Source organism: Leiobunum rupestre, chromosome 6 (genome assembly GCF_980474605.1).
Source record: "Leiobunum rupestre chromosome 6, qqLeiRupe1.1.hap1, whole genome shotgun sequence".
Taxonomy (NCBI): Eukaryota; Metazoa; Arthropoda; class Arachnida; order Opiliones; family Sclerosomatidae; genus Leiobunum; species Leiobunum rupestre.
The window spans coordinates 51,742,761-51,759,979 of NC_143389.1; the positions used below are offsets into that span (position 1 = coordinate 51,742,761).

The 17,219-nt window shown below is 38.4% G+C and overlaps 2 protein-coding genes across 2 annotated transcripts in view; one reads left to right on the plus strand and one right to left on the minus strand.

Moving 5' to 3' along the window:
- Positions 1–11,109, plus strand: part of LOC149941450 (tyrosine-protein kinase transmembrane receptor Ror-like) — a 144,686-nt gene extending 133,577 nt beyond the window's left edge. Inside the window, exons 5-8 of the mRNA XM_090180035.1 lie at positions 7,254–7,870; positions 7,934–8,164; positions 8,228–9,038; positions 9,101–11,109. Coding sequence (XP_090036161.1) covers positions 7,254–7,870; positions 7,934–8,164; positions 8,228–9,038; positions 9,101–9,899 — 2,458 coding nt within the window. The 3' untranslated portion in view covers positions 9,900–11,109. The remainder of the gene's footprint in view (positions 1–7,253; positions 7,871–7,933; positions 8,165–8,227; positions 9,039–9,100) is intronic.
- Positions 11,110–12,117: 1,008 nt separating this feature from the next.
- On the minus strand, positions 12,118–16,927 carry LOC149941451 (PP2C-like domain-containing protein CG9801). Its single transcript, XM_090180036.1, has 5 exons — positions 16,501–16,927; positions 16,075–16,313; positions 15,412–15,767; positions 15,132–15,333; positions 12,118–14,029 (listed from the first exon to the last, which is right to left on the minus strand). The coding sequence occupies exons 1-5, from the start codon at positions 16,629–16,631 to the stop codon at positions 13,047–13,049; spliced, it is 1,911 nt and encodes a 636-aa protein (XP_090036162.1). The 5' UTR covers positions 16,632–16,927; the 3' UTR covers positions 12,118–13,046.
- Positions 16,928–17,219: the final 292 nt, after the last annotated feature.

A 17,219-nucleotide genomic window follows, 5' to 3' on the forward strand; every position in this document is an offset into this window, starting at 1 on the left:
AAATTTCAGCCCCCGCTATGGACACCCGGACCCCTATGCTCATAAGCTAAAGTAGTGACATCCGCCAACAGAAAAAAATTACTAATTTGACGCTTTTCAATATTGGTCGATTTCATTTTCGAGACTTCTCCATTATTGAAATCTGTCGAGGATATTCAGATTCGAGACAAATTACTTTCGATGTTATTCAGATTCGAGGCAAATTACTTTCTATGTTATTCAGATTCGAGGCAAATTACTTTCGATGTTATTCAGATTCGAGGCAAATTACTTTCGATGTTATTCAGATTACTTTCGATGTTATTCAGATTCGAGGCAAATTACTTTCGATGTTATTCAGATTCGAGACAAATTACTTTCGATGTTATTCAGATTCGAGACAAATTACTTTCGATGTTATTCAGATTCGAGGCAAATTACTTTCGATGTTATTCAGATTCGAGGCAAATTACTTTCGATGTTATTCAGATTCGAGGCAAATTACTTTCGATGTTATTCAGATTCGAGACAAATTACTTTCGATGTTATTCAGATTCGAGGCAAATTACTTTCGATGTTATTCAGATTCGAGTCAAATTACTTTCGATGTTATTCAGATTCGAGACCAATTACTTTCGATGTAATTCAGATTCGAGACAAATTATTTTTGATCTGGTTCTGATTCGAGACTATTCCATTTTGAGCACATCGTTTACGAGGCTTTTAAGTTTCAACAAATCAGTTTCGAGATATTACTTTACTAAAAAAAGTATTTCAGATTCGAGACAAATTACTTTCGATGTTATCCAGATTCGAGACCAATTACTTTCGATGTAATTCAGATTCGAGACAAATTATTTTTGATCTGGTTCTGATTCGAGACTATTCCATTTTGAGCACATCGTTTACGAGGCTTTTAAGTTTCAACAAATCAGTTTCGAGATATTACTTTACTAAAAAAAATATTTCATATTCGAGATAAATCATTGTCAAGCTAATTCAATTAGTTACCAAATTTCGAGTGTATTTAGAGTCGATAAAATCTATTTTCCATACTATTCAGGCGCCGCTTTGGGTGGAAAACGGTAGTCAATTGCTTTTTATTTAAAAGCGAATTGAGACAATAATCAAAAACCTCAACCAGTAAAATTCAAATCTCCGTAAATATGAATTGCAATCTTTTGACAAAATGATACTAGAATTTTTCCTTTTCTAAAGCTGCAACTGAGTATTTTTAATTTTATTTGGGTCCAATATTATATGACTAACATACTCGTGATACTATTCCGTGGAACAAAATAAACGATGACTTCTTTTAAAATTATAATTACACATTTCCGATATGAAACCTCCTAATCTAAGAAAACGTTGTACAGATGCATAATTATCCACTTCCCCTTGATTCCAAACAATTTTCCGTTGATGCTGTCGATAGATGGGGCTTAATTATTCACAGACTAACACTACATACTGCGAGACAGGCGCCACGGAAAAATACATACGATAAAGTATGAAGTGAATAATAAATAATAATGTAAACGAGATTGCAAATGGCGAAAAACGCGTACAACACTATTTTAACAGGCATGCCAGAAAACGGCCTCCGTGGTTTTTGTTCGATTGAAGTTCTCCCCCATTTTTAGGGGGAAATCACCCCCGAAATGCGGGCACATCGGGGAGATTTTATCAAATACATTTTGTTCCGCCTTAAACAATATATTTACCCCCAAAACGGAACCTCTTACGTAGGAAATAAAGTATTAGGGGATCGTTCATAAAGATACGATTGTTATCAATAGAAACTGTCGCGACACGGAGGCAGTGTCTCCATCTGTCCGTCGGGGTTGGACGTAACCAAAAGTATAAAAGTGTAGGAAAATAACAATTTAAAATGAAATTTTGTTATTTAATATATGTAGAAAAATATGAATAGTAAAAGCTATGATTTTGTATAAAATAATTACTTTTACCGCGATTATTTGATAAATATTCTTGTTAGGAGTACTTGTTAGATTATTTAGATAAGAGGGTGGGATTTTCGACGATTTATACGAAAGAAAAATATTTACATTTGAAAATTAAAACCGCCGAGGCTTAGAAGTGAATTTTACAATATTTATGGACGAATATAAGGAAGAACCGGAGATTACTTAGGTGTTTTCACCTTTTCCGAATCATAAAACGAGGGTGAAGGCGGAATTTCGGAGCAAATCGACTAGAACATCAATAGAGGAGAAAAATGTTCCGGGAGAAAGGAAATTCGATGGGGGGAAGGCAGAGGGAAGGGCCAAAGAGAGAGTGCGCTTGTAAAGGCCCAATTCGAACATCTTTCTTTATCAATAGTCGAAATTGGCGCTGTACACGTATATATCAGTATATAGAGTGCAAGGGTGGAAATCAGTCGGAGCGAGAAAGGGGACACTCCGGAGGGTCGTGCTCCGCTAAACCAGATGGCACCCTACAAAAACGACCAGCGCTCAAGTGGTCAAGTCTATAGTTGACAATCGACAGTGAAACTATACTTTATTCACTCATTACTAGGGTTGGACATAAGGATATTTTTTTAGTAGTTAGCCTGACTAGTGAGCCTCCTATCTTAATTTATTTTAGTAGTCACTTACTAGGGGGGGTAAAAATGGGGGTATTAAACAGCCAACATTTTACTTTACCCGTTAGAATTAAAATCGGAGTTTAGTATCACTTGAGTTACATGTAGTGATTTGTTTTAAAAAAAATGGAATTGATGAATGATGAATTTATGATACGCCATATTCGCCATTATTTATGAATATTTAGGTAAATTTTTCACTTGTCAAATTGACTAGTGAGCCGCCCCCCCCCCCCCATTTAGATTAATTTGAGTAGCCAGAGCATTTATTTTAGTAGTCAAATGCCGTGACTAGTGTCATATGTCCAACCCTTATCACTAGAATCATTGTTTCTACTACCAAAAGTATATTATATAACCCTTCAATAGAAGTATTCAAATTTCCATACTGCTTATTGTTATTCGCTTCAAATCTATCAATCTATAGTTAGATTTATAAATAAATTTGAACCGTTATAAAAGTTCTCGTATTATCAGAAGCGTGTAATATTATCTTAGGGATAAGTATTTGTATATTCCATTAATTTTATTATCTCGAAACATGTTCCTTTGCAGGATCCCTCTGATTTTTCAAAATGCTTTTTGAAATAAAAAATTGTGTGGGGTTACTGGGGTATACTAACTTTTTAAAACTAAAAAATTCGGAAAAAATAATGGTTCTTATATAAGTTAATATCTCTATGGAGCGTAACTTTTAATTTTTTTTTCGTTAGTCAAAGTAATACCGGCGCAGTGATACATTCGCAGTTGGCGAGAAAATCGTCCCCTTGAAAACTTCACTAGAGTAATATCATATACTTCCGCTAATGGAAAATCGATTACTTATACTACAAAAATTAAAATACCGAACAAAGAACGTTGATTTTCCGCCTATTTCATAGAGCAGTGCTAGTAAAGGGCCAAGATATTGACAACCATTATCACGACCAAGAGAGCGAAAAAGTTCGATCGTCCAAGTGCAAAACGCGTCTCCGGCTCCCTCTGTCGGAAAAAGAGGGAAACTCTAGTTTCAACAGCCCACTATCCCGCGGCAAATCCCTCATCCTCAACTGACAGCTCGGTTCCTTAGCCGTAATAAACGACTTTCCGTTATACGGCGACAAATCAACTCGACACCTCGAGCGAAGGCGAGAAGCGGGTACAGTCTACGTTCCACCCGCGTCTTCGATCCCACTCATCCGTAACGGTACGCGTCTGCCAGATCGGGATGAATGAAAACAAAGCGGGGCTTCCTCTCTCTCGGAACAGTTTCATCTGTCAGTAGAGAAGGAGAGCCGCGAAGGGTAGCGAGTGTAGCCGTCCGCCGGGGCAGCTGGGCGCGCGCGAGGATTTACTAGAGAACGCTGGCGTATTTTCTCAGCCCCCGTTTTCGCCCCCCAAAACAAGAGTCTCATCCAAAATGGCGGCGTCCGCCGGCGCGCTAATGTTGCGGCTTTTCTTCCTCTTATGCCCCGTCTTAAGTCATTTGGTCGAATCTCAATCGGAATTCGCCGAGACCTACCCGGCCGACTACGAAGATAACTTAGACAATATCACCACGACATCGACCATCATCTTCGAAGAAATAGAAGTCAGGTACTATCAATTCTATCTCGCTCTCTTTGCGCGTGCCTATTTTACGCGTTTTACCGCCGCAGTCGGCCTACAACACGCTCTATGGGAATATTATCAGGCTCGTTGGCTGACCCGAAACGCGCGTCGGAGGAAACCTAATGTTGACTTTATCCGTTATTAACTAAGAGCTTCTAATTATCGCGATAAAGGAGCCGCCGGTTGGCCGGGGGAAGTGTTAAAATATTAATTACGGGGGACCGGCCCGAGCGCGCTGTGTCCCGTATCAGGTTTCTGTCGTGGCTAATTGGAAAGAGCCTTTTTGGTCTAATTAATACTATCCCGTGTGTTTATTATTTGTTCAAAGTCTAGTTGGTTTTCCCCGCGCCGCTCCATTATTACACATCCATTTCGGAAGCTTTGTTAACTACGCTCTTGCTGGCAGTTTGTAATTAATGTTCACCCTGCTTTATTATATTATATCTAAAATAACCCGCCTAAATGCGGTGAAGTAGAAAAACAGTAATTTATTTACCATCCTGTTTCTCCTAGGAAATGAGTTAGAACGTTACAAAAATCATAATTTAAAATTATTTTTCCCAAATTAAAATGTACGTTATTTGACCAAAATAGCGTCAATTTGGGTAATATTCCCGTTACAGGGTTGCCACAAAATTTTCAGATTAAAATTCCCTGACCATTTTAAGAGATTTTCCCCGATTTCTTAATGCCAAAATTGTTATATTTTACTTTTATCAGAAGTTAATAAATTTAAATAGACTTGATATTTCAATAAAAAGGTTATTGCAATGTTCAAAAAAGTAGCCAAACTTTCAAAGAAATAAATGATAATCATAGAATTTGTCGTAGATCTAGAGTAAAATTACCTTCAAAAAGTGTCAAGATAAAATTGAATTCCCTGACATTTAGGCCAATTAGCAAATTCCCTAAGTTTCTCAGAGGAAACGGATTAGAACGTTACAGAAATTATTTTTTTAGAGATTATAATGTACGTTATTTGACCAAAATAGCGTCAATGCAAGCGGTTTTAATTTAGGTAATATTTCCGTAATGAATTTGACTTTTAGCTCAGAGGAAACTGTTTAGAACGTTAGAGAAATAATTTTTGGTTTTCGAAGCTAAAATATCCGTTATTTGACCATTGCAAACCGCTTTAATTTATTTAATTAAATATAATATAATTGGAGTTGATCATCAAAAAATATAATCTTTAGTCGTATTGGTAATCGATATAAATCGAATAGTTTTTCGATAAGATAAAAATCATGAAAACGGTAGAAACAAAGGGGGCGCCTACAAATTACGAAATCAACGAACGCCTTTATTCGTCGCAAATTTGGAACCGTTTAAATGGAGAAGGAAATCTCACTATACAACAGACAACGAAACTAATGGAAATTTGTTTCCGGAAGCTATCGCGTAATATTGGGGAAAATGCACCTATCATCGCAAGAAAAAGGTTCATTGGCCAACGCACGCGAGCCGGGTTGTTGATTTTGAAAATTGAAGCCCACCCGATGACTCAATGGAAAAGCAGTCGCGCGAGGGTTGTCATGACGACCCTACCTTTCCCCGAAAGAAGGAGACGAGTGGAGGGGATTAAAGAAAATAGGGGGGAGGGGGGGCCTCCACCGGCGCTTCTGTCTTTTCGTTTAAGCCCACCCCTATCTCCCTCTTTTTCCGACAGTTAAAATTACTCCAACTTACTGGCTTATTACCCTCACAAAAAGGAGATTTGTTTTATTTCTTCAACGAAACGTTATTATTTTTTATCTCGAAAAAGCGTTGAAAAATATTTGCGACACTTCTTTCTTGTTTGACGTTTCGAATGTTTTAATTTTCCACAAATCGTAAATTAAAAATTTTTAATGAATTTTCATTGATTACCCCAGAGGCCAGCATTATTAGATGGCGAGGGGGGGGGACGGTCATTAAAAATGAGGTCTTTTATGGAGGGGAGGGAGGGAGGGGGTGATGAAAAGTTTGGAACATGATTAAAGGTCATTATCGAGGTTAAGCATCCTCTCGAAAGATAATTTTAACGTATACGACGAACGTCCGGGGAGTAAGCGCAACGGGCGTTTTCAACAAGCGGATATTTAGTCGCTATTAGGTTTAACCACTGGTAGCATTATGCGTGGGAACCGAATTGAACGCGACAATGAAAAGCTCAGCTGTTTTCCATAACCGCTATTTTAAAGACAGGGTCTAATTATGGCGGGTTTTCTAGCGGTGTTTATCGAATTTCGATAAAACTTTGCGTAAACCTAATCCAGCGTTGGTGGTTTTATAAATTCAAATCTCGTTTGCCATGTACCAACGAGAAATGTCGGTAATGGTATACCGCCTTTAGAGGAAATGACGTTTGCTTTCCCTTTGTTTATCGTGTCCGAGTAACGATCTATCTTTGGGGAAACCCAACCGACAACGCGATAAACCCCAAAGTGTAGATTTTAAATTCAAATATATAACTTGACCGAATATAACAAACAGGAAACGATAAAATAAACGTCTTTGGTTTACATAAACGACTTTTGAGTGCTTTAAAAATATCTAAATGAAATTAATCTTAGTACTTGTCTTACTACTTTGGTTAGTATTTTGTCCGAGCTACCCCAATCAAACGCGATGGTTACGGCATACGTCATAACTAAGCCCCGCCTTGAAACTGCCGCCATGATATTTAATTCACGTCACAGATCACGTGGCAATATAAATGAGACTAGAACCACTGCACTATCCGGTAATCGCCAGGAAAACGGGCAAGCTAGAAGGCTTCCATGAGAGTGGAATCGCATATTAATCCCCGCCGGAGCGCGCCATCTATTTAAAAAAAAAATTAAACTTTTTTTCCAATAGATGCCGTGCTCCCACAAAAAATATTGCCAGCCTTTTTCCTCTTACATCTCACCACAATCTAATCTTGCTTCTAGTCTCATTTCTATTTCTATGCACTATCCTGCGAAATAATAACGTGATCGCCATGGGCGTCTTAATGTCATGACCTATACGCGTTACCATGGCAACGAACAAAAGCCACACCCACGAGCAAGCTACGAATAGATTATATATTCCTTATTTATCTTTTACGTAGTTTGCCGGATGACCATCTCAACCCTCTGGGAGAAGAGTCGGCGGACACTTTCCCGCATCCGCATCAAACACCCAACCATCGACGGGTTCACCATCCACCACCTCTGATACCGCCCAAGCCGCCTCACAAAACGCCTTTGGGGACGCACCGGGGAGTGCAACCTCAAGGTTATTGCCAAATCTACCGCGGGGTAACCTGCGCCCAGTACATCGGCAATCGTAGCGTCTACATCCAGCCGCCCAACAGCCTCAGCCTGATGGAAGAGAAATTGGCCGCGGCCTTCACCGTCGTGGCCACCTCGCACGACGTGTCGGCCGACTGCCACCGGTACGCCATTCCGTCGCTGTGCTTCTTCGCCTTTCCACTCTGCTTCGAGGACTCTCACCTTCCGCCCAGCGCCCCCCGACCACCGTCAGCCGCCAGACAGGTCTGCAGGGACGAATGCGAAAGCCTCGAAGGTAACATTTGCAGAATGGAGTACTCCATCGCCAAAAGACATCCCTTGATCGGGCAACAGAAGATCTTGCCGGTGTGCGAAGAGTTGCCTCCCATTGGCTCCAAAGAAAGCGAGTCTTGCATTCGACTCGGAGTACCCACCGCTATCCAGCTCAATAAAGGTACGGAGGTGCTTGGGAAATGAGAATAAATGATGATAAACGCTTTTCACTTTACGGCCACAGAACATAACTGTTACGTGGGAACGGGAATGGACTACCGCGGCATGATAGCCACGACAAAATCAGGTCTAGTGTGCCAATACTGGAGCGTCCAGATATTTCTAAGGACCGCGGATTATCCCGAATTGGCAGGAGGACATAATTATTGTCGAAATCCGGGAGGCATCGAATCGACACCGTGGTGCTTCGTCAAAGACAGAGTCAGGAAAGAAGCGTGTGACATTCCCAAATGCGGTAAGTACGAATTGCGGAATCGGGAATAAAACGTATTTCAAATAACGGGGTTTCTTTTCGCAGTTGATTATCTCTGGTTGTACATCTTGCTTCCAAGCATCGCCCTGGTAGCTCTCATTGGTCTCTTATTGGGGATATGGTGCATGCGTCATCGTGGCAAGCCATCGCCTCCCACCACGAAAATTACCAAGGGCGCTGCTGTTGGAGCAGGAAACCTAGGACCGGGGAACAATATCGGACAAGGAGGGACGCTACGACCTTCGAGTCAACAGAGCCATCACACGCAGAACCAGCAACAGCAAATGATGATGGAGATGAAGGCCCTTCTGCCCAGGGGTCAACACGTTCTGCGGGTACCTGAAGTGCCCCTATCGGCCATCAGGTTCCTTCAAGAACTTGGAGAGGGTGCTTTCGGAAAGGTCTACCGGGGAGAGTTGATCGGCGTCATACAAGTCAATGGCGGGATAACGCCGGTGGCCATCAAAACCTTAAAAGAGAACGCCACTATGAAAACCAGGCAAGATTTCCAGCGAGAGGCGGAACTCATGTCGGATTTGCATCACCCAAACATCGTGTGTCTGTTGGGAGTTTGCACCAGGGAGGAGCCTCTGAGCATGTTGTTCGAGTACATGTCGCAAGGGGACCTGCACGAGTACCTGATCGTCCATTCTCCTCGTTGCGAAGCCGACGAAGACAGCGGCAACAACGACGTGCACGTATTGGATCTGGCCGACTTCTTGCTGGTGGCGCGACAAATCGCCGCCGGAATGGAGTACTTAGCCGGCCACCATTACGTTCACCGAGACTTGGCAGCCAGAAACTGTTTAGTAGGGGAAGGGCTAACGGTTAAAATATCGGATTTTGGACTCTCAAGGTATGACGAGACCCTAGCTACGACGTCGTTATGAAATGTAACGTATTATGATTCTTTTTCAGGGACATATATTCGTCGGATTACTACAGAGTTCAATCAAAATCATTGCTGCCAGTACGTTGGATGCCCCCCGAATCGATCCTGTACGGAAAATTCACGACGGAAAGCGACGTTTGGTCATTCGGAGTGGTTCTGTGGGAGACGTTCAGTTACGGTTTACAGCCTTATTACGGTTTCAATAATCAAGAAGTGATCGACATGATTCGTTCGCGGCAGCTCTTGCCGTGTCCCGAAGACTGTCCTTCTCACATTTACGCCATGATGGTCGAGTGTTGGCACGAAATGGCCACCAGAAGACCCACCTTCAAAGAACTGCACGCCAGGTTGGCCTCCTGGGAGATGCTGCACGCGAGGACTTACGGCGGGGGGCCGACCCACTCCACGTGCGGCAGTAACAGTCTGCATAACGGCAGCCAACACAGTAGCGCCAGCACAGGAACCGTCGGAGGGGCGCCTAGTAACAACACTGGCTCCACCAATCTGAGCAGTACTCCCCAACAACACAATCAGCTCGCTATGAACTCCATTTCCCACTCTCCATACCACCATCAACCACAGCTACAAAATTCGGGCCACTCTTCGCCGTGCGGGCTAAACGGGACCAATATCAGGCAGTTACACGTCTCCCTCGGACCACAAACTAACCACAATATTGTTTCCAACTCAATGCCATATACCGTTTGTACAGATACTCAAGGTCTGTTGGTCAATCGTCCCATTAACCAACCAATATTAAGACCCACTCAAGTAGAATTGCCAAGGGCGCACAACTCTTCGGACGCTAAAGTCACCAAAATTTAAAAAATTACTCGGTTAGGACGCGGATTGGGAAATACAAATGGGAGATACATTAAAAATTTGGGACCTTTTTGGAAAAGTGGCGTTTTTTTAAATGAAAACGGAGACTCCTTATACAAGTCTTAGCTGATATTCTGCGAGTGCTTTTTACCGTAAGAAAGAAAAAAATATTTCTTAAAAAACTGTAGAACTAAATAAAAATGTACAGCTGCGCCCGAAAAAAAAATTAAAACGTGTTCACTATTTTTGACCACTAAATATCAAAAAAATCATCGTGGTTACCGAACGTTGTTACGCAAATTAAATAAAGCCTGAATAGTTTGCTATTGTGTAGTGATAAGTGTAAATATAAACTTAAAGTCAACCTTAAATCATCCCGTGAAAAAAGGCGCTAAGCACGAGAAATTAACTAAAAAATTTTAAACTTGTAAAAAAATCCATTAAAATGAGTATGTTGTGTTTCCTACAAGATGACCACTACACCGCTAACAAATTGTTTTTCTTAAAATAACTTTTGCCCTTGTGAATTGTTCGCTGTTTGTGCAGGGATAATGTTTGGTATAACTTAAAAAATCTTCGCAAGTTGAATTTAATATGTTTAAAATAATATTGCCAGTGAAACTTATATAAAATGAAAAAAATGCCCTCCCTCGTACGATTAAATATTAAAATTCTTTCTACTAGTCATATAACTACCATCATTGTGAAACTTTTGTACGGCCAAAGCAGCTCAACAAACGGTTTGGTGAAAAGAGACCAACTTAACGTTTCATTTTAGTCACCAGTCTTTTTTTCCCCAAAAAATCTTACACTCAAAAAAAATAAAGGAGAAAACTATTCCATTTTTGTAACAATGAGAAAAATGTATTTAAGGTGCATAATTTTAAATGAAATTAATAAGAAAAAATTCAAACAAAAGCGAGTCCATTTGAATCATTTTATTTTTATAATTTAAAATAAATTGACACCTGATATTGGCATCTATATCATATCGCATTCCTAAAAATGCTGAAAACATGATTTTTTTTCTATTAAATTTCTTCACTTTTCTTATACTCTCTTTATAATTCCTAATATACTAATTTTTTCTTTCTTTCAGATCGATCGCTACACGAGCACTCTGGGGGAAACTTTGCATTTGTTTCACATTCTCAATCTGTACCTAAACTACATCTAAATTCTCTATAGCTATGGAAAATTAGATTATATTTATTTATAGGTCTAAAACCTACACGCATTTAGGTTAGTCATAGATTGTTTCATATATATATTCTTTATGGGCAAGACTGCTGTTACTGCGTTAAATTAGCATATTTTTACTATTGATGGAAGAGATTTGTTACATTAAAAAGACCATCCCCAAAAGATAAGAGGTTATATTAACAATGACTAGATCACTATGTATAATAAAGAAGAAAAATAAACCGTACAAAAATAACCTCACAACATTTAGCTAACTGAGAACAAGCGATTAAATAAACTTACAACAACCAAATAGCTCAATTGTTAATAAAGTACTTGGGTGTAAATTCTCCTAAAAAATTATTGAAACTTCAAAATTGTCATACAGCATTTTAGCCATTTTTCACGCTTGATAGAAATTACACATATCAATCAAATAAACCTCAATTAATTTATTTTGAACCCCAATAACTCTCTGAAGTTACCCAAAGATTGTTTATTTTAAACAATAAATTTTTTGAAATTCTGCCAAATAAAATCAATCTTAATTAACACCCAGAAAAATGTGTTCTATGAAGTTCCATTAATCTTTTTTTAATAAATTATTGCAATTTGTATTACACATTTATAAATGGATGGAATGTATTTCTTTCAGCGAAAAGATGGAATACAAAACATAGTAACACCTATTGCGTGCACTTTTAGAATAAATATCACACTAAGAAGGGAAAAGGGATCACGAAAACCCCGGCGCGAAGAATAAAAAAACACCTACTATATATCTTGTAACATATAAGAAACCCATGGCAAAATCGTAAGATAGCTGATATGACTTAGTAAAAGGAGCAGACTTTCAACACTAGTGTTAAGAAGTATTTCATCGATTATCAAAAATTACCTACGTTAAAACACGAATCAAATTACCCACTTACAAATACCAAAAACCCAGAAATCTTAACTTCTAAAAAACATTCAACACCACTTATTACTACCAAAAACTCAAGTTAAAAAGTGTCCAAGAATTAAAAAGAAATATTAGAATGCTTATTAATTGAAAATGGCAGTATAATCAAAAATGGCACAACAAATTTTTGGAATATAATCCCGAAAATAATTATAATAAAGTATTATTTTCTAGTCGGATTGCAGTTTTAAATCATTTGATAGAAATCTGAGAATATTTGCAATTAAATTTTGGCCTTTGATATAAGATCGAGTTTGATATATATACATATATATATTTTGTAGCTACTCTTCTAAGCACCGAGTATTTAAAGTAAACTGTAAACTATATTTTCGAAAGCGCGTAAATAGGAACATACAATGTTTAGAAGCGCCTTACATTAGCAAGCTCATATTTAAAATTTAACACGTTAATTACGTTTATATCCTGGCAAAACAATTAGATAATTATAATTTGTATAAGCTTCCTTAGCATCCCACAAAGCTGAATGAAACTGAAACGGGTACTATATCTCTTTTGAGCCATAAGGAAGTCCTAACCATGAGCATTGGTACTAGCCATATTTAAATTTTAATGATAAATTGGTTGGGCCGATTCAATTTAACCCTGTTTATTATATATTTAGATTCTTTAAATCGTTAGGTTTGGTTTAGACCCAAAGGAAGGGTATGGGGCCTGTATAAGGAATTTCTCTAAAACATCATAGGGTTGTGTTAAACAACATATATAAAACTAGGCAAACTTAATTACAAACGAAAAAAGCGTAGTCTATTATTGCAGCAGTTTCATTTAACCTTTTTTTAACGAGAAACTTATCTCTCTAAACTCTAGCATCTAAAAATTTTCATCTAAAACATACCAACCACTTACCAAAACTCAATTCAGAAATAAAAATGGCTCAGAGAAGAAATTAATCTCTTCTCAAATTATTTGTACTCCATATTGAAAATAACTACTCTTTCCGATAACTTGTCCTTTTTGAATAAACAAACACCAGATCAGAACTATACCCTGGATTCTGGATTGGAAATAGTAGCTTTAACCTTTTCCTTTTTAACACTACACTTTGGACTCCCGTGTTCTTTATGGGATTTAGAGTGATGTCTGCCACTGTTCTTATTTCGTTCTTTATGTACTATACTTTGATTAGTGTCTAAAGATACTTCTTTTTTGGGCTCTTTCGTTAACTCTAATTTATCCGCAGTAGTACTTGTGGCTGAAGACTTTTTATATCCTACAGTAGCTTTACCACCAGTTTTCTCTTTGGCATTTTGCTTGGCAAAGTTGGTTACTTGGTAAGCTACAACTGAAGCGTGGTCTAATTTTCCAGGCACCATGGCTAATTTTTCGCCTACTTTCCTTCTCCTCATTCTCTGTTCATTCACTTGCAAAGGTGGAGCTTCGGAACCATTCATAGCTATCGTGGAAGGATCTCCTCCGTCCTCGTAATTATCGTACAAATCTGGATCCTCCAAGATCCTTCTTTTGGCTACGGTTAGTTTGGTGGCAAAGTCAATCATCATGTCACAGAGATCTTTGGCAGTTTCGCACGGCCCATCTCCTTCGTTCACCCCATTCCGCAGTAAATCTTCCATCCTAAGCAAAGTCAGTTCGTGCCTCTGATGGGCCTCTACCATTGGCATAAAAGGATTGATTTGCGTAGGGGAACTACCGGAAACCTCCCCTTTGTTGTCATTACGATTGTCAAACGGAGAAAGATGTGGCCCAGAGCTCTGACTAATACCTCCTCCATTTTTTGACACACCCGGAGTAGTTGCTTTACTCGGTTTCTTTGCCAATGCAAATTTACCAACAACAGGGTCAAAATTGTCAGATATACCGTCACTGGTTAAAAACACAATGTCCCCTTCCTCCACGACAGTCATAGCCACTGTTAAGTTGTTGAGTTCGGGATTTTGACCATCAACTGGACCAAGAGCACCCAGAGCATCTCTCATATCTCGCATGGAATAAATGTCGTGAGAACCTTCAAAAACAATTGCCCACAATTTAAAAAAATACAATTCTAGAATGCCAGGAGGGTGGAGGGATTGCTTTAAGAACTAAAGAACAAGATAAAACAACCACAGCAACTAGATTTACACAAGCAGGCATTGAAATCAATGTTCCAAAGTGGAAAAATTCAGACTGCATTAATATGGACAATATATTTTTCCACCATGGGCAATTAGGAGTTTACTGGACAATAATGGGCAGTATGTTATTTATTGAAAAAATTTAAAAACTATATATCATAAAGACATTGCATTCCAACTTGTAATTATTTTACTATTTTTTGTTGTATTAAGGCTAATGAAAGTATGATATGACTACCGTAAAATAAGTAGTTTGAAATTTTAAAACTATTTATTTTTTCTTTGTACGTATAATATTACTTTTAAATACATTATTGGCCACTATTAACCACTGGTCTGGACTTTTAAGAAAGTAAGTGGCCTTTTGGTAATACTAATTAAAACTAACAAAAAGCTAAGATGTCTAAAAAAACCAGTAAAATAATAATACGACTCAAGTAATTGATTAAAAAATATATTTGTAAAGCAATGGAAATAAAATTTGGTTCTTACAAGGAAATTGAAAATTAGTGATTCCCCCACCCTCAATCATACTATGAAATATATGGCAGTCTTAGATTTATTAAGTTTCCCATTTTCAATAATTTAATGTTTTAGTTTAGGCATTTTAACCAAACATAAAAATCACTATGTCTACTCATTTCCCCAACAAACTGAGGGAACAATATTTATAAGTCATTGGCCTTAAACAAAATCAATACCGCATATTATGAAAAGCAAAAAAATCCCTTACTCCTGTAAATTTGAATGGGATGAAATTACATACCTAAAAACTAACTATTAGAGCTTTACATAAATTAAATATATGTATACAAATTGGTATTAGTTTACTACATGGAAAATATATAGTATCACTCAAACTATTTAAGTACAAGGATAGCTAAATGCATATTCTAAGTTATTTCTAACCACCAGTATAAAAGTGCTCCCAAGCATTTAGAAGTTGAGCTCCCCCCCCCCTCTCCCAAAAAAAAATGAAAAAGCATTTCCTACCTTGGGTGATTTCTCTGACTCCGTAGGTTTGGCTGAAGACATAGGCTAGTGAATCTCCAACATTGCATGTACACACGATAAACTTATCACTGTCTTTTAGTTGACAAATCACGGCAGCGCATAAAGTAGTGAGTAGTCCATTTTCTTGTAAGATCAAGTTATGAGCCGCGTGAAACGAACGTAGCAAGCAAACAAACACATCCTGTTTGAGATTAAACAAAGATTTACATAAAAGAATAACGATTCAGCAATTCCACTAACATACTAAGCGAAGGCTTACCAAAGTAGTATCCATTTGTCCACCTTCTCTGTAAAGAGCTTTGTTTAAGTAATCCATGCAACCGTGGACAGCACATCGAGCAGCCAAACAGGATTTCTCTCCCCAATTAACACCATCAGCCAAAGCCATAAGAGCGCTGTTAGCTCTAATGCATATGCCGAACGCATCCGCAATAGGTTCACCAGCATTTTGTCTCGTAAAAGGATGACATTCGTAAAGAGTAGTGGCAATTCCATAGCCATAACTTGTTGGGCGATTCCAATTTGGAATCCCAGCCACTTCTTCACTTTCATCAGGAAAATGAGGCTCATCAGAGTATTGATTGTCTGAAGATTTTATGTCATTTTTATTTATATCTAGACAAAGAAAAAAAACTTTTTTAAATCAGGTCTGAATACAATTATTTTTTTTATAAATTTGCCAGTTCTTTCCCATTTCAGCCTATGAATATAAATTATAGGCCTATAACACTTCTCAATGCCATCGGCTGGCATACAGAAAGACACAAGGTCCGGCAGATATTACACAATCACTATTTTGATTCAGCGATGAACCACAAAAATTTGTCTGCCAATATTGGCATTAGCTTTATTCAAAATAACAATTACTATTAAGGCTTTGTTTTTTTAAGTCTCCTTAAGCAATATTAACAATTTAGATTACCGTCATTGGAATGGTCATCATCTCTCAAATCATCTCCCAAAATGCAATCTTCATCGATAAAGTCAACATCTGGGTCAGACACACTGAGAGCTCTTTGGCGACGATTTACCTTGGTCAAACCACCAGCAGGACCCGTGAATGCACCCGTAACGTCTGGTAAAATACGGCTTATGTCCTTAACTGGCAAGTCGTAACAAGATTTGCCAAAGAGAATGTCTGGTTGATTCTTTTTCGCTTCCCTAAGCAAAAATAAAAATATTGAACACCAAACAGGGTCATGAATATAGGCCACTATATAACTGGGTGAAATAGCCTCAAGGAAAACAGTAGTCAATGTTAAAAAATTATATTTTCATTTTGGATGCTTTATTCACTGTATATTTTGAAATAACGCAATATAGGAATTAACGAAACACTTTCACCTACCCACTCAAATATCTATGAATGAAAGTCCCCGTAGTAGGGGAAGTGCAGGGTGATTTCATTTCGCATTTGGGGTCATTTCCAGTTGACAACTGGCGTAAAAATTCTGCAACTTTCTCCTTAAACGTGGGCATGAGATGGCTGTTAGAAGTCAAGGCTTCTTGACCAAGAGGGAAAAAAATAACCAAGCCGAGGCTTAGATTTTGTTGATATTATCCGCGTCCAAACAAGTGTATTGGAAGTTTATTTTCAATGCGGAATAGAAAATAAGATACGGCTGACGTAAAGCAGAAAAACAATTCACTTTGCAGCTACATAAAATACCGTTTTATATGGAAGCGATTAAAAAACACGAAACTAGCGGAAATTGACGGCGCAAAACCCGCGGAGACGCAATCCCGTTCTCCGGATAAAAGATACGAACACCAAACTTTTGAAATTGGATGGATTTTGAAAGCGCGTTAAAAAAAGAAACCCGGGCTGCCATTCTGTGAAAGCTTTCTATTGGATAGCGGACCATTAAACGAAAAGGGAGCGCCAAATTTAACCAATCAGTAATGGACGTAAATATAGCCCGCCTTATTTGACCTTCAAAAGAGAATAGAGTGCTTGTCCATTCTCGTACACGCTTGCTTTACTTCTTGGGACTTAATCCTAAAAGCGTTTTTTTACACGAAAAGGAATATATTTTTTTTTTCCTCAAACGGTCCGAAATGGCCCTG

What these genes read in the sequence shown, in the direction of transcription:
- LOC149941451 (XM_090180036.1), bottom strand. Translation starts at nt 16,631, where the DNA reads ATGCCCACGTTTAAGGAGAAAGTTGCAGAATTTTTACGCCAGTTGTCA. An exon ending in ATTCATAGATATTTGAGTGG is followed by an intron (nt 16,314 to 16,500) that starts GTAGGTGAAAGT and finishes ATTTTTGCTTAG; the next exon opens with GGAAGCGAAAAAGAATCAAC. An exon ending in GACAAATGGATACTACTTTG is followed by an intron (nt 15,334 to 15,411) that starts GTAAGCCTTCGC and finishes AATCTCAAACAG; the next exon opens with GATGTGTTTGTTTGCTTGCT.